At 40.2% G+C, this 21097-nt stretch overlaps 2 protein-coding genes across 2 annotated transcripts; one reads left to right on the forward strand and one right to left on the reverse strand.

Moving 5' to 3' along the window:
* Nucleotides 1-11060: 11060 nt before the first annotated feature.
* Nucleotides 11061-11339, reverse strand: LOC104240285 (auxin-responsive protein SAUR21-like). Its single transcript, XM_009795113.2, has one exon. It carries the CDS (start codon nt 11337-11339, stop codon nt 11061-11063), a length of 279 nt encoding a protein of 92 aa, XP_009793415.1.
* A 711-nt stretch (nt 11340-12050) lies between these two features.
* LOC104240287 (auxin-responsive protein SAUR68-like) lies at nt 12051-12494 on the forward strand. Its single transcript, XM_009795115.1, has one exon. It carries the CDS (start codon nt 12051-12053, stop codon nt 12492-12494), a length of 444 nt encoding a protein of 147 aa, XP_009793417.1.
* Nucleotides 12495-21097: the final 8603 nt, after the last annotated feature.

A 21097-nucleotide genomic window follows, 5' to 3' on the forward strand; every position in this document is an offset into this window, starting at 1 on the left:
TGAGTTGAAATCATGTGAAAAGATGTTAAGGATTGAAGAAAACTAGTTAGAAATCACTTACAATCGATTAGGAAGAGAAGTTGCCTTTGAAAAATCGCCCTAGGGGGTTTATATTTTGAGAAGATGTGAAAAATGGTTGAAAATACGTCTAAGTATGAATTTACAGGTCTCTGATGTCGCAATTGCGACCAGGGTTCGGAATTGCGAATCCTTCAAAAAATTGAGACTTTCGCATTTGCGACCCACTCAGCTTTCCGGTCATCATCGCATTTGCGAGAGACCATTCGCAAATGCGAGAAAACAGTCGCACTTGCAACTCAGGCTGCCAGGTCCATTCTTCGCATTTGTGAAGGTTTGTCGCATTTGCGAGCTCGTATTTGCGAGTCAGGCTTCGTATTTGCGAAGTCTGCAGACCTGATTATACCAGCTGAAAACCTGCAATTTTTCCAAGTCCAATTCTACTCTGTGGCCTATCCAAAACTCACACGAGCCCTCGGGGCTCCAAACCAAATATTCACACAAATCTAAAAACATTATATGGACTCGCTCATGCATTCAAACCACCAAAATAACATCAACAACTATTAATTTAGCATCAAAATCATGAAATTTCCTAAGAACTTCAAATTTTTCAACTTTCTCAAATACGGTCCGATTCACGTCGTTTCAAGTCCGTTTCTTACCAAATTTCACACACTCATCTTAAATCACATATAAGACCTGTTCCGGGCTCTGGAACCAAAATACGGGCCTGATACCACCAAACTTTAAACACATTTCACTTTCAAAAACTCATAAATATTTCAGAAAATAATTTTCTTTAAAAATTTATTTCTCGGGCTTGGGACCTCGGAATTCGATTCCGGGCATACGCCCAAGTCCCATATTTTCCTACGGACCCTCCGGGACTGTTAAATCACGGGTCCGAGTCTGTTTACCCAAAATATTACCGAAGTCAATTTAAATTCATTTTAAAGTCAAAATTCATCATTTTTTCACAAATTTTCACATATTGGCTTTCCGGCTACGTGTTCGGACTACGCACGCAAATTGAGGTGATTCTGAAAGAGGTTTTTAAGGCCTTGGAACACAGAATTCATTTCTAAAACTAGTGATGACCTTTTGGGTCATCACATTCTCCACCTCTTAAACAATCATTCATCCTCGAACGGACATAAGAAGGAAGTACCTGAGTCGGGGAAAAGATGGGGATAACGACATATCGGACTCGGACTCCCAGGTGGATGCCTCAGCAGGCTGACCTCTCCACTGAACATGAACAGAAGGTAAACTCTTCGATCTCAACTGATGAACCTGCCGGTCTAGAATAGCTACCGGCTCCTCCTCATAGGACAAGTCCTTGTCCAACTGGAGAGTGCTGAAATCTAACACGTGGGATGGATCGTCGTGATACTTCCGAAGCATGGACACATGAAACACTGGATGCACGACTGATAAGCTCGGCGGCAACGCAAGTCTGCAAGACACCTCTCCCACTCGATCAAGAATCTCAAACGGGCCAATGAACCTAGGGCTAAGCTTGCCCTTCTTCCCAAATCTCATCACGCCCTCCATAAGCAACACTCGAAGCAATACCTGCTCACCAACCATGAATGCCAAATCATGAACCTTGCGGTCGGCATAACTCTTTTGCCTGGACTGAGCTGTATGAAGCCTATACTGAATGATCTTGACCTTGTCCAAGGCATCCTGCACTAGATCCATACCCAACAACCGAGCCTCTCCCGGCTCGAACCATCCAACCGGCGACCGACACCGCCTACCAAACAAAGCCTCATAAGGGACCATCTGGATACTCGACTGGTAGTTGTTATTGTAGGCAAACTCTGCTAAAGGCAAAAACTGATCCCACAAGCCTCCAAAGTTAATGACACAAGCTCGGAGCATATCCTCAAAAATCTGAATAGTCCGCTCGGACTCCGTCTGAGGATGAAACGTTGTGCTCAACTAAACCTGTGTGCCCAACGCTCGCTGAACTGCCCTCCAGAAACGTGAGGTAAACTACGTACCTCGGTCCGAAATGATAGACATGAGCACACCATGAACACGAACAATCTCCTGGATATAGATCTCAGCTAACCTCTCGGATGAATAGGAGACTGCCACAAGAATGAAATGTGATGACTTGGTCAGCCTATCAACAATGACCCACGTTGCGCCGAACTTCCTCCGAGTCTGTGGGAGTCCAACAACGAAATCCATAGTGATCAGCTCCCACTTCCACTCGGGAAGCTCAATCCTCTGAAACAAACCACCAGGTCTCTAATGCTCGTACTTAACCTACTGACAATTCAAACACCGAGCCACATATGCAATGATATCCTTCTTCATCCTCCTCCACCAATAATATTGCCGCAAATCCTGGTACATCTTCGCGGCGCCCGAATGAATAGAGTACTGGGAACTATGGGCCTCTTATAAAATCAACTCTCGGAGTCCATCCACATTAGGCACACAAACTCGACCCTACAATCTCAAAACTCCATCATCTCCTAAGGTAACCTGCTTGGCACCTCCGTAATGCACCGTGTCTCTAAGGACACACAAATGAGGATCATCATACTGCCGATCTCGGATATGCTCCAGTAAAGAAAAACGAGCGACTGTGCAAGCTAACACGCAATTGGGCTTAGAAACATCCAACCTCACGAACTGATTGGCCAAAGCCTAAACATCCAAAGCAAGCGGTCTCTCACCGACCGGAATATAAGCAAGACTGCCCATACTGGCTGACTTCGTACTCAAAGCATCGGCCACCACATTGGCCTTTCTTGGATAATATAAGATGGTGCTATCATAGTCCTTTAATAGCTTCAACCACCTTCTCTGCCTCAAATTTAGCTCCTTCTGCTTGAACAAATACTGCAGACTCTTGTGATCAGTGAACACCTCACATGCCACGCCATACAGATAATATCTCCAAATCTTCAACACGTGAACAATGGCTGCCAACTCCAAATCATGAACCGGATAGTTCTTCTCATGAATCTTCAACTGCCGTGAAGCATATGCAATGACCTTGCCATCCTATATCAACACCGCACCAAGTCCAATACGAGATGCATCATAATAAATTGTATAAGGCCCTGAACTTGTGGGCAAAACCAACACCGGTGCCGTAGTCAAAGCTGTCTTGAGCTTCTCAAAGCTCGCCTCACACTCGTCCGACCACCTGAACTAGGCACCCTTCTGGGTCAACCTGGTCATCGGGGCTACAATAGACGAAAACCCCTCTACAAACCGACGATAGTAGCCTGCCAAACCCAAGAAACTCCGGATCTCTGTAGCTGATGCTGGACTAGGCCAGTTCTTGACTGCCTCGATCTTCTTCGGATCAACCTGAATACCCTCTGTTGATACAACATGACCCGGTAATGCAACTGAACTCAACCAAAACTGGCACTTCGAAAACTTGGCATACAACTGACTATCCCTCAAAGTCTGAAAAACCACTCTAAGATGCTGCTCGTGCTCCTCCAGGCTGCGGGAATAGATCAAAATATCATCAATGAAGACTATCATAAATGAATCCAAGTAAGGCCTGAACATTCGGTTCATCAAATCCATAAAAGCTGCTGGTGTATTTGTCAACCCGAATGACATCACCAAGAACTCATAATGCATGTACTGAGTGCGGAAAGCTATCTTAGGGACATCGGATGCCCTAATCCTCAACTGATAGTAGCCAGATCTCAAGTCAATCTTCGAAAATACCTTGGCACCCTAAAGCTGATCAAACAAATCATCGATCCTCGGCAATGGATACTTATTCTTGATGGTAAACTTGTTCAACTACCGGTAATCAATACACATTCTCATTGATTCGTCCTTCTTCTTAACAAACAACACCAGCGCACCCCAAGGCTAACCACTAGCTCTAATAAAACCTTTTTCAAGCAAGTCTTGCAACTGCTCCTTCAACTCTTTCAACTCAGGCGGGGCCATATGATACGGCGGGATAGAAATGGGCTGAGCGCCCGGTGCCAAATCAATGCAAAAGTCAATATCCTTGTCGGGTGGCATACCTGGCAGGTCTGAAGGAAATACCTAAAGAAACTCACGAACAACAGGCATAGAATCAATAGAAGGAACCTCAGCACTAGAATCATGAACATAGTCCAAATAGGCCAAACACCCCTTCTCGACCATACGCCGAGCCTTCATATATGAGACAACACTACGGGTAGAATGACCAGGAGTCCCTCTCCACTCTAAACGAGGTAAACCCGGCAAGGCTAAGGTCATAGTCTTGGCATGACAGTCCAAGATAACGTGGTAAGGTGATAACCAATCCATCCCCAATATGACATCGAAATCAACCATGTCCAGAAGGAGAAAATCTACACGAGTCTCAAGACCCCCAATCACAACTATACATGAACGATGGACATGATCTACCACAATAGAATCACCCACCGGTGTAAACACATAAACAGGAGCACTCAAAGAATCACTAGGCATGAACACATACGGTGCAAAATAAGATGACACATCGGAGTATGTAGATCCTGGATCAAATAAAACCGTAGCATCTCTACTACAAACCAGAACAGTACCTATGATAACTGGATCGGAAGCCTCAGCCTCGGGCCTGGCTGGAAGAGCATAGCATCGGGGCTGGGCCCCACCACCCTGAACTACATCTCTGGGACGGCCAGTTGCTGGATGGACTCCACCTCTAGCGGCCTGAGCTCCACCTATAATACCTATACCTTCACCTCTAGCACCTCTACCCCCACCTCTAGCTGGTTGGGCGAGCTGTGGAACACTTGGTGCCTGAACCATGGCACGGGAACCCTGATGCTGAGAGATGCTCGAGGGCAATACCTAGCAATGTGCCTCGTGTCGCCACAAGTAAAACAAACCCTCAGTTGCTGGGGCTGACGACCCTGGAAACTTTGAAGCGGCGGTGCACTGATAGGATCTAGTGGTGCACTGTAGGACTACTGATCAGAATACTACATATGAGAACCACGGCCACCTGAAGCACCATGAAAAACTTGAAGTGCTGACTGAAAAGGCCTAGGAGGATGGCCTCTACTATACGAATCCGCTCCAGACGAGGTACCACTGAATCTGCCTGAATGACGAGGCCTCTTGTCAGACCTCTGACCACCTCCCTGCGATAGAACCATCTCAGCTCTCCTGGCCACATTGGCTGCCGCCTGAAAGGAAATCTCACTCCCCGTCTTCTTGGCCATCTGAAGTCGAATAGGCTGGATAAGTCCCTTAATGAACCTCCTCATCCTCTCTCTCTCTCTATCTCTCTAGATGGGAAGTATGATAGAGCATGACAAGCCAAGTCAATGAATCTGGTCTCATACTGAGTAACAGTCATAGAACCCTGTTGGAGACGCTCAAACTGCCTCCGATAGATCTCTCTCTGAGTGATAGGGAGAAACTTCTCCAGAAATAGCTGAGTAAACTGCTCCCAAGTCAAAGCTGGTGATCCGGCTAGTCTAGCCAAACAATAGTCTCTCCACCAAGTCTTGGCGGACCCAGATAAGCAAAAAGTAGCAAAATCGACCCCATTGGTCTCCACAATCCCCATGTTCATGAGAACCTCATGAAAGCTGTTTAGATAATCCTGGGGATCCTCAGAAGATGCACCGCTAAAAGTAGTAGTGAAGAGATTGGTGAACCTGTCCAATCTCCACAAAGCATCGGCAGACATAGCTGCTCCATCACCGGTCTGAGCTACCACACCCGGCTGAATTGCTCCAACTGGCTGAGCTGCTGGAGTCTGAAACTAGGGAGCCACCTACTCCGGAGTGCGAGTAGCAGGAGTCTAGGCTCCTCCTCCAGCCTGAGAGACGACTGGGGCTACAAGAAGCAAGCATGCCCGGGTGACACTCTCCATAAGGCCCACTAGACGGACCAGAGCATCCTGGAGTACTTGGGTAGCAATGAACCCCTCTGGGACCTGAGCTGGGCCCACCGGAACTGTCGGGGCCAGAACCTCATCATCAAAGTCAACCCGAGGCTCCGCCGCTGGTGCCGCTGCTCTGGGCTGAGCTCTGCCACTACATCGGCCTCTAGCACGGCCTCGGCCTCGCCCTCTGCCCCTCGTGGGAGCTACTGCTGGGGGCTCGGGCTGTGGGTTGGTGGATAAGGAAGCGCGTGTTCTCGCCATTTGCGAAAGAACAGAGTAAAAATTCAATTAGCATTGAGAAACCAAACCGCACGACAGAAAGGAATAAATATGAAGTTTTTCCTAACTTTGTAGCCTCTAGGGGATAAATACAGACGTCTCTGTACCGATCCCTCAGACTCTACTAAGCTTGTCTGTGAATTGTGAGACACATGTAACCTAGAGCTCTAATACAAACTTGTCACGACCCGGATTTCCCGCCCTCGGGAGTCGTGATGGCGTCTACTAATGTGAGCTAGGCAAGCCGACTGTTTGAACAAATTATCTTTTTATATTCTTTAACAATTATGAAGCAATAACATGTAGACAGCGGAATTTACAATAAACGGAAGAAATGCAATAAACTATATGAATATGTATCCAATACAACTGCTTGAGCATCGACTACCCAGAACTGGTGTCACAATTTTACAAACGGTCTAAGAATACTACATACAAAGTCTGAAAGATAAAAGATACATTGTTTCTGAAATAAGTAAAGGAAACGGGATAAAGGAAAGATAGGAGGTCACGCCAAGGCCCGCGGACGTCTGCAGGACTACCTCGGGTCGCCTGTGTGGACTGAAGACAACACCCTTACTGCGGTTCAAGCGCTCCGGTATCAGTATTTGCATACAGTGCAAAGTCTAGTATCAGCACAACTGACCCCATGTGCTGATAAGTGCTTAGCCTAACCTCGGCAAAGTAGTGACGAGGCTAGGACTAGAATACCAAATAAACTTGTGCAGTTAAATCATATACAGCGGAAATAGAAGCAGATAATTACAATCAAAATTGGATAGGGAAAACATGCTGCGGGGAGTAACAGGTAATAACAAAACGAAAGTAGAGAAACATAAGGAATGTCATAAATCAATTACCAGCATAAAAATAAGGAATTATAAGAAACAGGCACACACGTAATACTGTTGCAGGCGTGCAACCCGCTCTTATTTCACATATTACCGTTACAGGCGTGCAACCCGCTCCCATTTCACATATTACCGTTGCAGGTGTGCAACCCGCTCCCATTTCACATATTACCGTTGCAGGCGTGCAACCCGCTCCCATTTCTTATATTACCATTGCAGGAGTGCAACCCGCTCCCATTTCACATATTACCGTTGCAGGCGTGCAACCCGCTCCTATTTTTTATATTACCGTTGCAGGCGTGCAACCCTCTCCCATTTCTTTTGTCAACACCAATCAAAAAAAGGGGTCCCGGCAAGGGATCAATAATATCAAAACAAACATCCGAGCAAGGGAACAATAATATGACAATAATATCCCGACAAGGGAACAATAATGATAATAACATCCCGGCAAGGGAACAATAATGATAATAACATGTGAAGCACAATAAACCACAACGGAGTCATAACAATTACAATACAAGACTCACGAGCATGCTTGACACCGACGTATAGATACTCGTCACCATGCCTATACGTCGTACTCCACAATTAACACGTAGCAAATAAGACACGACTCTTAATCCCTCAAGCTAAGGTTAGACCAAACACTTACCTCGATGCTACGAACATAATTCAAGTCTCTACTATCGCTTTACCTCTTTATTCCACCACCAATTCGTTCATATCTAGCCACAAGTTACTTAATTAGATCAATAAATGCTAATTGAATCAATTCTAATGCATGAAAATAAGTTTTCCAAGGTTTTACCCAAAAAGTCAAAAATTGCTCCCAGGCCCACATGGTCAAAACCCCAAGGTTCGAACCAAAACCCGATTACCTATTCCCCCACGAACACAAATATATAATTTGTTTTGAAATCGGACCTCAAATCGAGGTCCAAATCCCCAATTTTTGAAAAACTTAGGTTCTACCCAAAACACTCAATTTTCCCCATGAAAATCATTGATTTTGAGTTGAAATCATGTGAAAAGATGTTAAGAATTGAAGAAAACTAGTTAGAAATCACTTACAATCGATTAGGAAGAGAAGTTGCCTTTGAAAAATCGCCCTAGGGGGTTTATGTTTTGAGAAGATGTAAAAAATGGTTGAAAATGCATCTAAGTGTGAATTTACAAGTCTTTGATGTCGCAATTGCGACCAGGGTTCGCAAATTACGAACCCTTCAGAAAATTGGGACTTCCGCATTTGCGACCCACTCAGCTTTCCAGTCATCATCGCATTTGCGAGAGACCATTCGCAAATGCGAAATCACATTTGCGAGAAAACAATCGCATTTGCGACTCAGGCTGCCAGGTCCATTCTTTGCATTTGTGAAGGTTTGTCGCATTTGCGAGTCAGGCTTCGCATACCAGCTGAAAACCTGCAATTTTTCCAAGTCCAATTCTACTCCGTGGCCTATCCAAAACTCACCCGAGCCCTCGGAGCTCCAAATCAAACATTCACACCAATCTAAAAACATCATATGGACTCGCTCGTGCATTCAAACCACCAAAATAACATCAATAACTATGAATTTAGCATCAAAATCATGAAATTTCCTAAGAACTTCAAATTTTTCAACTTTCTCAAATACGGTCCGATTCACGTCGTTTCAATTCCGTTTCTTACCAAATTTCACAGACTCGTCTTAAATCACATATAGGATCTGTTCCGGGCTCCGGAACCAAAATACGAGCCGATACCACCAAACTTTAAACACATTTCACTTTCAAAAACTCATAAATATTCCAGAAAAAAATTTTCTTTAAAAATTCATTTCTCGGGCTTAGGACCTCGGAATTCGATTCCGGGCATACGTTCAAGTCCCAAATTTTCGTCCGGGTCCGTTTACCCAAAATGTTGACCAAAAGTCAACTTAAATTCATTTTAAATTCAGAATTCAGAATTTTTTCATAAATTTTCACATATTGGTTTTCCTACTACGCGTCTGAACTGATCATGCAAATCGAGGTGATGCTGAAAGAGGTTTTTAAGGCCTTAGAATGCAGAATTCATTTCTAAAACAAGTAAAAAGATCATCACATCATCAAAATGGCACGGAAATGGTAAAAGTTAGCGATCAAGCAGAGGAAGAGGATTTCACTTCCAAGAAATGGTAGTGATGCGGACAGTTGTAGCACATCTTCATCCTCTATCGCTCGGAAAGTTCATTTTGTAGTCTATACAATTGATCAAAAGCGTTTTGTCATTCCTTTGGCTTACCTTGAAAATGAGGTCATTAGGCAACTCTTGAGCATGTCTGAAGAAGCGTTTGGACTACCAAGTGGCGGTCCTATTACATTACCCTGTGATTCAGCGTTCATGGACTACATCATGTCACTAATCAAGAAAGGTGTAACTGCTGGAGATCTTCACAAAGCATTGCTCCTCTCAATTCCTTTATGTTGTTGTTCAACTTCTTATTTTCACCAAGAAAGTGGAAATCAAGAGATTCTTGTTCATTGAGACATGAAATGGTCATATTTTGTAAATGATAGCTCAAAACAGATTGTATAGCACATCAAAAATAGGCAACTGAAAGTTGTATTATTACAGATGGAATAGAGCTTTAACATTCTCATCTTGTAGTCAGAGGCGGAGCCAGAATTTAAATTCTTTGGGTTCTGTATTCTAGAACAATGATTTCTATTGGGTTCCAAATTTAAAATGTGCACATATATAATAAATTTCTTAATACAAATATATTGTTTGAGCAAAAGCTGTTTGGTTCGTCCGAACCCATAACTCGACTTTTACCTCCGCCTCTGCTTGGAGTAGCACTATTATTTTATTGCAGGCAATCAACTATTGTCTATCGAAACTTAAAGACATAAGAATCCAAACAATGCAAGTTTAAATGACATGAAAAGTGAATCGAAAAGAGTTTAAATGAAGTGAAGTCATTAACTGTTCCTTTTCGACACTTCCTTGACAGTTAAATTTCATATTTGATCAATATAGATTGAAAGGAAGCTGCAAATTACAGCAACCATTTAGAAAGTAATAACAAAGCTTAACGGTTACTCCTACGCCACCCTAACTGCCACCACTTTGATTATTGTTTATGGTAATAGGTCATTCATATCCAGATGTAAAAATAGATCCCACAAGTTTTCCTCGGGCCATAACACCAGAGAGTAGGTCTTAAGAGATGGTGACATGCTCACAAATATGTCAAGATATTTACATGTGTAATTTCAATTACCTTATAACTCGGATGTAAATAAGTAATAATATCTGCAAAGATTGCAAGACAAACCACGTGCCAAGAACAAGTAGTTTAGTAAGTTGGAACAATTGAAAAAGACTTTGAATAGTGCATTTCGCGACATGGTCTCTGATAGGCTTAGTGGAATTGAAGAGTAAAGCAGCCTTAAGTTTGGACTAATTATGGAGCAACATAACTATGGCCTATTCATTCAATGAAACAGAACTTCTCATCTTTGTAAAGCAACAAACAATTCTCTTGATTCTCTGAGAGATCCATCGGTTGCTAAATTTAGAATTGAGATAGAAAACACAAAAGAAAGCATTTGGAGATCCGGAGCTTGTAAACTTAGGAGTTTTACCAGACATACAAAGGAGGGTCGAAGAGCTATAAAAAGCGATAGTAGTACTTAATTGATGGTGTCAATAGAGCCAGCAGCACAATTGTGCAAAATGTCAGGTACATCTGTCTGCTGAATTAGGAAACATGAATATATAAAGTATTGAGTCTTCTCATAAAGTGACTTGAAACAATTTGCTTATATAAAAATTGGTTATATCCATTTGACAGGAGGTTAGTCATTTTAACTCAATAGTTACAAGCAGAAAATCCTTGTTTTCTACTACTACTATATAAAATGGTTAAGAAAAAACAAGGAATTGTTTCCCTCATCGTCAAGTCCCACTTAAATGGAAGTGACATCTCTACTATCTCTCATCTTTCCCATTTCTAAAACTATTGCTTTACAAAATTTCATGGGCCGAAGAATCTGCACCATGGTTCTACTCATAATCTCCTCAAGCGGGAAGTAAGATCAACGAACACATCCTCTTTGCAAGGTATTGTGAGACCGCCCATTGGGTGATCAAATCCAAACTCTTCTTCAGCTTGAGCTAATAAGTCTTGGAATAAAGGCTGGCTCAGGTATGATATTGGCACGATGAATCTCTTCTTCTGGCTCTCTCCTACATATACTGCGCAATGTCCTTTTGGAACGCTTCCAGTTGTTGAAGACATCCTTAGGATTCGACTAGCCTGAATAAATGGAGTCACTTTGATACCCATTGTCTCAAGGAATATGATGTAACTTGTAAATGATGAAGGAAAATAAATAACAAGAATTTTGAGAATTGCACAAAAATAAAATGTTTTTTGAATATCAGGATACTTGTGTTTTGCTCAAATGCTTTGTGTCTCATTATATATAAGTTTATGACAAGTTTCATATCCAAATGTTTAGTGGTTAAGAGAAATTTGTGGCTACTGGTGAGGGACAATGGCACATGAAGTTTTACATGGTTTTGCCTACTCTATTATTGTAAAAGTATTCAGACCATAAGTTTCACTAGGCCCTACTGCTTCTATGATTTGGAACAGAAAAAGACACCCTTAAAACATTGTCTTCTAACTCTTTGACAAGCACTTAGAAGAAAATGCCATATTTGTGGAACGACAACAAAATTCTCATAACTAATAGGCCTCGGTTGTCGACCAAAGTGAAGAAAAGTAGAAACTTATCATCTTTTATCATTTCAAACAAAATTCATCCACAAATTTAAGGCCCTGTATCAACCTGGCCAAAAGGCATTAGCACATGGCTTTGCCTTTTGCTGTTAGTAACATAACTTCAGCTCTAACTCAAAGCCTATCTACAGCCTCTTGTATAAATAATCCTCCTTTCATGAGCCTTTTCATCATAAAACAAGCATTATCAGTTCATTCATCAAAGATCCCTAAGGTTCTAATTTACTTTCTTGTTTCTAGTCTTCCAGAGAAATGAAGATGCTCAGTACTAAGAAACTCATCGACATGGCCAAGAGATGGCAGAAGTTCGCGGCCAAGCAGAGGAAGAGGATTTCATGTCCAAGAAACGGCAATGACACAGACAGTTGTAGTACATCCTCATCCTCTATAGTTGAAAGGGGTCATTTTGTAGTATATACAGCTCACCAAGCACGGTTCATCATTCCCTTAGCTTACCTTGAAAATGAGGTTATTAGGCAACTTTTAAGCATGTCTAAAGAAGAGTTTGGGCTACCGAGTGGTGGACCTATTACATTACCGTGTGATTCAGACTTCATGGACTACATCATTTCACTAATCAAGAACGGTGTATTTGACGGAGATCTTCACAAAGCATTGCTCCTCTCAATTACTTCATGTTGCTATTCCACTTCTTATTTGCAAGAAAGTGAAAATCAACATATTCTTGTTTATTGAGTCATGACATCATGTTTTGTAAATGATAGCACAAAATAGATTGTATAGCAGTTGAAAAAAATAGACAACCGAAAGCTTGTATTATTAAAGAGGGAATAGAGCCTTATCTTGAAATTAACATTCAATATCATACTTGTGGTAAGACCAGATAAAATGTCGATACAGTTATATGTTCGCTCTTGAGCTTCGCAACTCCCTCTTCCATGTCATATGTTCCTTTCTCTAGAATCAAACTAGAAAGATTACAATTTTATGGTTAACCAAATGGATAAACAACCCGAACACGCCAACATATACAATTGACCTCCTGGATTGTCAATGAGTCTTGTTTTTTTAGCATCAAAAGTCACTTCAAATTACCAGCTCACTATTAGTACTGCTCGCTGAATCATGGAAAAAATTGTCTTCGCACATGTAAAAAATCTGATAACACGAAATTCTCAGGCATGATCCATGAAGCACAGAAATGAATTTAAATTATAAACACTTGACAGTTCACATTTTTGTACACTATCAGTGAAACTTTACCTTTGATAGTAAGTTAATTACTGTTTTATCAGGTTACCAACTAATGTTTGTAATATATATTTAGCTATAATTACCTTATAAGTGACTTGATTTTGTAAATATGTCCGTGCACAGAATTTAAACTCCACAAAATGTCTCTCAAATTTGGGTTATCGCTGCAAAGTTTTTATGTAAAATGTCTATGGATGCAATAAATTGCATGTAATTCATAAGGAAATTAGAACACCTGGACTTCAACAAGACCAGTGCTCTGAGCAAAGACGACTTCAATAGTCCCGTCGAGTTTAGGTCTCCAATATCCACTCTCAGAATGCATAGGTTGTCCGGATTTCAAGTTTCGTGTCTTTTGAGAATAAGCAATCACTGGCTGTTTAACAAAAGAAGAAAATATTATGCAAAAGTTATCACATGTACAGTCAGGAATTCTAATAAAAGAATTTACAAACAAGCAAGAATGCAACACTTATTTGAACATATCAGTTAAAATAATTTTTGAATCCCATTTGTCACTGCATTTGAACAACAATAACAACAACATACCCAATGTAATCCCACAAGTGGGGTGTGGGGCGGTTAGAGTGTACGCAGAACTTAGCCCTACCTTTAAGAAGGCAGAGAGATTGTTTCCGGTAGACCCTCGGCTCAGGAAAGATAAATGGAAGGGACAATAACAAGCAAACCAAATTTGACAACCGAAACGAAAATACAAAACTAATAATTAGGAATGTAAACAGAAAATTGAAAAAGGCAGTTGTCGCTGCATTAGAAGATTCCGTTATTTTAAGGAGGATTCAACAATGTGTATATATACAACAAAACTGTTGGGTTTTTTATGTATTTAATTAATATATTAAATACTTAAAAGAGGGTGAATGGGAAATGGAGGGAAATGAAATTTTTAAGTGAAATTTTAAGTCCCCCTCCCCCCGGTAAATGGACATTGTCCCATATTGGAAGAGGAAGAGGTTTTTTATGGGTATATAAGCAATTACTCTTCTTAGCTCTTAAAGAGTTGAGAAGAAGGCAAGCCTCGTCGTCGTCGTCGCTCGGCTCGGCTTCGGCTTCGGCTTCGGTCAAACGATTGATTGATTAACTTTTTGGACCAAATTTATTTGTTAATAGTAAAATATTAACAGAAATGTCATTAAATATTTATTTTAATAACAGAATATTAATATTAATATTAAATCCAATCTGTTTTTCTGTTTTGGTAACAGAAAATTAACTACCCTCTTCAATTTTCCCTCTTTATTATTGAGTAAGTAGTCATTTATGTAATGGCATTTATGTTGTGGTGGTTTTGTAGAAACAGCCATTCTGAAGAGTTGCACCTCTTCAGATTTCAGCCCAACTTTGGCTATAAATACAACACTATTCTGCTCAGAATTTCACTACGATTTTCTAAGTTTCTCCTCCTTCTTCTGCATACTTTTAGCATCAAACAAAGTAATAGAAAGTGTGATTTGCTACCGAACTATGTGTCCGCTGAAACACTGGGGTTTGAAGTACCACTATACCAGTGTGTAATTCGTTCTATCCTGGGAGGAAATAATTCATAACCTTGGGTACTAGGAGGGGATTAAATTCCTTAAGAAAACATTGTGAATTCAGTGGGCTCGAATTGGTTTTTTGTTATTTCGTTGTTCACTTCTATTTATGTTCATTTATATTTCCAGAATTATTTTACAAATACAATTTACTAACAAGCTTATGGAATTTAACTATTTTCTATATTTGTACTCACTGTTTCTCGAGAGTAAAACTTTTGTGGTTTTGTACTCTATTGGAGATTAAAATCTACGTGATTTTAATGTTTGTGTCATTCTTTTACAGAAATGACTAATGATAACGAAAACCAAGTTGTTCCGATAGTGACTGCCAATGCCTCAACAAGCTGAACAACACCGGCAGCATTGGCACCGGCGGAGAAACCCGAAAAATTTTCCGGGATTGATTTCAAGCGCTGGCAGCAAAAGATGTTCTTCTATTTGACTACTCTGAGTCTCCAGAAGTTCATCAAGGAAGATGTTCATGTGCTGTCCGATGAAACTCCAGAAACTGAACGCTTTCTCGTGATTGAGGCGTGGAAGCATTCAGATTTTTTGAGCAAGAATTATATTTTAAGCGGGCTGGAGGATGCTTTGTATAACGTCTACAGTGGCGTGGAAATGTCAAAGGAACTGTGGACTGCGCTTGAAAAGAAATACAAAACTGAAGATGTCGGATTGAAAAAGTTTGTTGCTGCAAAGTTTTTGGACTACAAAATGGTAGATAGCAAGTCTGTTATTACCCAAGTCCAAGAATTGCAAGTGATTATTCACGATCTCCTTGCTGAAGGTATAAATCAAATTAATATTGATTTTAAAAGTAGTAATCTTAGTATTTTTACTAACAGAAATTTCATTGAAGGTCTTGTCATCAATGAAGCATTCCAAGTAGCAGCGATGATTGAAAAGTTGCCTCTTTTGTGGAAGGACTTCAAAAATTACTTGAAACATAAATGTAAGGAGATGTCCCTTGAAGATCTCATTGTTCGGTTGAGAATCGAAGAGGACAACAAAGCTACTGAAAAGAGAGGCCGTGGAAACTCAACAATAATGGGAGCAAATATTGTTGAAGAGAACAAAAAGAGGAAGAAGGCTTCTGGACCGAAATACAACCCAAGCAAGAAGTGGTTCAGTGGAAACTGCTACAACTGTGGAAAAATCGGACACAAATCTACGGAGTGTCGTACTCCGAAAAAAGACAAGAAGAAGGGTCAAGCAAACATGGTTGAAAAGCATGACGATGTTGATGACTTATGTGCCATGCTTTCCGAATGCAACTTGGTGGGCAATCCTAAAGAGTAGTGGATTGATTCTGGAGCCACTCGCCATATTTGTGCTGTTAAAGAAGCTTTTGCTACTTATGCTCCTGTTGGACCCGATGAGACGATTTCTATAGGAAATGCTGCAAAGGCCAAGATTGAAGGATGTGGGAAGATATTTCTCAAAATGACTTCCGGCAAAGTCATGTTCCCAAGATTAGGAAGAATTTAGTCTCTACTGGACTTCTTGTTAAGAATGGTTTTAAATGTGTTTTTGTTTCCTGTAATAAGTAAGAATGAAATGTTTGTAGGAAAAGGTTACCTCACTGAGGACCTTTTCAAGCTGAATGTAATGGTTGTTGAAAATAATAATAAAATTTCAGCTTCGAACTTACTTGAGTCAAATGAATTATGGCATATACATTTGGGTCATGTTAATTATAAAACCTTACGGAAAATGATTAATTTGGAAGTATTGCCTAAGTTTGAATGTGATAAATGAAAATGTCAAGTATGTATGGAATCTAAGTATGTTAAGCATCCTTATAAGTCAGTTGAAAGGAATTCAAATCCTTTAGACTTAATTCACACAGATATTTGTGACATGAAGTTAATACCATCTCGCAGTGGAAAGAAGTATTTCATAACTTTTATTAACGATAGTACTCGATATTGCTATGTTTACTTATTTAATAGTAAAGATAAAGTAATAGACGCATTCAAGCAATACAAAAATGAAGTTGAAACGCAACTTAACAAGAAAATCAAAATGATAAGAAGTGATAGGGGTGGTGAATATGAATCTCCTTTTGAACAAATATGTTTAGAATATGGAATTATTTATCAAACAACGGCCCCTTACACACCCCAATCCAATGGGATTACATAAAGAAAGAATCGTTCATTAAAGGAGATGATGAATGCATTATTGATAAGTTCTGGTTTGCCACAGAACTTGGGGGGGAAGCCGTTCTTATGGCTAGCCGAATACTAAATCGAGTACCCCATAGCAAAATACAATAATCCATTCCATATGAAAAATGGAAAAGAAGGAAGCCCAACTTGAATTATTTTAAAGTGTGGGGGTGTTTGGCAAAAGTGCAAGTTCCTAAACCTAAAAGGGTAAATATAGGACCGAAAACCGTTGATTGTGTTTTCATAGGATATGCGACTAATAGTAAAGCATATCGATTTCTGGTTCATAAATCAGAAAATCCCGACATTTCATAATAATATGGTTATAGAATCAGATAATGATGAGTTCTTTGAAAACATATATCCGTATAAAAAGGAATGTGAGTCGATTGGTGAAGGATCTAAGCGACCTCGGGAAGAAACAAAAGAAAGTACACTTAACCAGGAGGATCCAAGATGTAGTAAACGTCAAAGAACGTCTACTTCATTTGGACTAGATTTTGTGACTTTCTTATTGGGAAATGAGCCTCAAACATTTAAAGAGGCTATGTCTTCTTCGGAATCATTGTCATGGAAAGAGACAGTCAATAGTGAAATAGAATCCATATTGAACAACCATACATGGGAATTGGTTGATCTTCCTCCTGGAAATAAACCGTTGGGTTCTAAATGGATATTTAAGAGGAAAATGAAATATGATGGCACTATTGACAAATATAAGGCAAGACTTGTGGTCAAAGGGTATAGACAATGAGAAGGTCTTGACTATTTTGATACATACTCTCCAGTTATAAGAATTATGTCCATACGAACGTTAGTAGCGTTAACTGCAGTTTATGGTCTTGAAATTCATCAAATGGATGTAAAGACGGTCTTCTTAAATGGATAGTTGGAGGAAGAAATTTACATGGAACAACCTGAAGGGTTTGTGGTTCCAGGTAAAGAAAAGAAGGTCTGTAGACTTGTTAAGTCCCTTTACGGATTAAAACAAGCACCCAAACAATGGCATGCAAAATTTGACCAAACAATGTTGTCAAATGGATTTAAGATAAATGAATCTGATAAATGTGTGTACATTAAAAATGTTCCAAATCACATAGTCATTGTTTGTTTCTATGTGGTGATATACTCATAACGAATAATGACATTGCCAACATAAATGCTACTAAGCGTATGCTAACTAGCAAGTTTGATATGAAAGACTTGGGAGTTGCTAATTTAATTCAGGGAATTAAGATCCATAAGACTTCTCAAGGTCTGGCATTGTCACAATCTCATTATATTAAGACAATACTTGAAAAATTCAAGCACTTGGGCTTTAAAGTTGCAAAGACTCCAATTGACGTGAATCTTGCATTAGCAAAGAACAAAGGCAAAAGCATATCACAATTGGATTATGCTCGTGTGTTGGGTTGCTTAATGTACATCATGAATTGTACACGACCAGATATAGTTTGTGTTATAAGTAAATTGAGTCGATATACGAGCAATCCAGGCCAATCTCATTGGATGGCAATGTAACGAGTTTTGGAATATTTAGAACATACCCGGGGCTTTGCTTTGAACTATGATCACGACCTACCCTGCACTACTATTGAGTAGCGAGAGAGGGTCGAAGAGCTTTTACCCGATTTAGGGTCGGGATCGATTTCCACAGAGAGCTAGAATTTGGAGTCGGGTATCTATCTAGTTTAGAGTTACATATGTGTTCCAAATTGCACTTCTAATCACTTTGGAGTTTTTGATTTACTTCTACTTTTATCAAACTACAATGGTAAATAAAACTAGATTAAGCTAAGAGTAAAACTAATAAGGATTGTTCAAATAGTTTAAAAGGCACTAGGGTAGTGACTTTCGCCTATGTGGTCAATTGACGGGTAATTGAGTCTAAGACACGATTGACATAATTGGGGAGTATGATATAATCGTTGAATGATATTACCCACTCTACACCTCTCGGTGGTTTGAGTGGTTTTGCCCGAATTGACTTTCTCAAGACCAATTGGGTATGCAAATTTGCACAAGCAATCAAGGTTCAAGTCGGGTATTACTCTCTCGAGGTTTAACCCTTTAATTAGGGCTGTCAATCTCTTGAGTATGCTCCAATTTCGGAGACTTAAGCTCTCTTTCTCAAGAAGAGCTCAAGTCAACTAAACACAAAATAGTGTTTGCAACCACTAATTCAACAATTAACCATGAAATTGGCCCAAATATCAAACACTTATAGTCAATCTAGCCCTAAAATTCAAGACCCAACAATTACCCACACTAGGGTTGAGCCACAACCCTAGCTTATGGGTCTAGATACTCATAATTAAAGAAGAAAAACAAGAAATAGATGAAGAACCACTCATATTAATTAATTAATAAGATAAACAATAAGATTCAATGATGAAATATAGATAAAATTTCCCAAAATGGCTAAAATATTCTAACCCACGAGCGCAGCTATGTTTTAAAACTATCTAATACCCTAAAATGGGAAAAGAAGCTATTTATACTAAGGTGAAAAATCTGAACAAAAATAACCCTGCGGGGCTAGTGCGGACCGCACAAAATGGTGTGCGGCCGCACTAGGGCTCTAAGCTTGAAAATATGACTCTCTGAACTCGGGTACTGCGGACCGCAGAGAATGGACTGCGGCCGCGGAGGCTTCTAGTGCAGTCCGCATAAAATGGAGCGTGGACCGCATTGGCTTGAACTCGGAATTTGGCAACTCTTTGATCCTCCTTACTGCGGACCCCACTAAATCGAGTACGGCCGCATTGATCTTAGTGCAGACCGTACAAATCCTAGTGCGGCCGATTGCCTTTGTGCCTGAATGTCATGCTCTCTGAACCTCATAGTGCGGACCGCACAGAATGGTGTGCGGCCGCACTGGACTTGTTTTGCCTGAGCTTTGTCCTGTCTTGATACTTGTGCAAGTTTCACTCCTTTTGAGCGGATATTTGACTTCTTGTCTCTTTGTTGATCAAACCTGCAATCAAGCACAACTTGTGAGCCTTTGGAACTATTTTGTACACATTTCTAATCAAAACTTAAGCAAGAAGGAGTATAAAATGTATCAAAATCCCTAATTATCAACTCCCCCAAACTTAAGCTTTTGCTTGTCCTCAAGTAAACAAAATAAGACCCGTCCCTCAAGAGAACATCCAAGAAAATTTCAGCTATCCTAAAGTAACCTCATCTAGTATCAATTGGGACTAACAATTGCCCTCAATACAAATGAATCATTAACAACTTTTACTCTTTGAAACTCCATGGATTAAGTGTGACACAGGAGCATCAAGAGTTGACTTAACACATCAAAGAACTTTCTATTACTTTGGTCATTGTGGAACCCAAACTCACACATCCTCAACTCTCCTTAAACAAACCTCACCTTTAGAATAGTGGCACCCAGAACGAGGTTATTGGAAATCCACTCATATCTCTCAAGAAAAAGGTCACAAGTCCGGCTCTAAGTACCATATGCTTGCCCCTTATCTGAGTCACCACTAATGTAAGCTTCATTCAACTCAAGATCATATAGGGCTTTTGTGGAGACATTGTGAAGTCTTTTGGTTCAGGGTAGGAAATTTTTGGTCTAAGTAGGTTTCATCTTCCCTTAAGCACTTCTTTTGTTTCATTTGGCACACTTTCACTTGACTCTTTGAGTCATTTCACTTCTTTCTAAGGAGTTAGAGAGACACATTGTCACTTTTTCTTATACATTTCAAACTTTTTCTCTCTTTTTTTCAACTTTCCACACCTTTAATTCATTGCTTTTCTTGAGTCCCTTTTTATTCTTTTTCACATTGAACATTCTTTTTGTCTTCTTTTTTTTTTGCTTTTCTTTCTTTTTCATTGTCTTTCTTTTTCTTCATTTTTTTGTGCCCTTTTACCACTTTGTTGCAATCCTCGTCTCCCCCCCAAAGCCATGTGCTAAAGGAAAGATTGGGTGCTAAGAAAGGGTATCTTTTAGAACGGGTATAGGCTTGTATTATGGGTCTTGAAGGGAAAAGGTCTAAGGTTCAAAAGGGTTGACTAGGGATCTTATCATTGGTAGGTTATGGAAGTGTTCAATTTATCATTTGGATTAAGGAGAGCCTATAATCATGTCTCAAGTCAAATTCACTTAGTATTTCGCCTCAACAAACATTCAGGGCAAGTTCTAGACCAATGGCTCGGGACTTGGACTTGCAATGCAATTACTCACCACACAAGCTATGGGGTCGCTAAAGACATAGAGTTAGGGGCGCACAACAACCTTAGATAAGATTTGAGCACACACTGGTCCCAAAAAATCACTTGATGATTTTCGGTCAACATAAGAGTCTCAAGGTCATGACTTTCACCATCCTAAACACAACAA

Source organism: Nicotiana sylvestris, chromosome 5, assembly GCF_000393655.2.
Source record: "Nicotiana sylvestris chromosome 5, ASM39365v2, whole genome shotgun sequence".
Lineage (NCBI taxonomy): Eukaryota > Viridiplantae > Streptophyta > Magnoliopsida > Solanales > Solanaceae > Nicotiana > Nicotiana sylvestris.

Bases quoted from the DNA above. Each gene is read 5' to 3' on its own strand.
- LOC104240285 (XM_009795113.2), bottom strand. From the start codon at position 11,339: ATGGGTATCAAAGTGACTCCATTTATTCAGGCTAGTCGAATCCTAAGG.
- LOC104240287 (XM_009795115.1), top strand. From the start codon at position 12,051: ATGAAGATGCTCAGTACTAAGAAACTCATCGACATGGCCAAGAGATGG.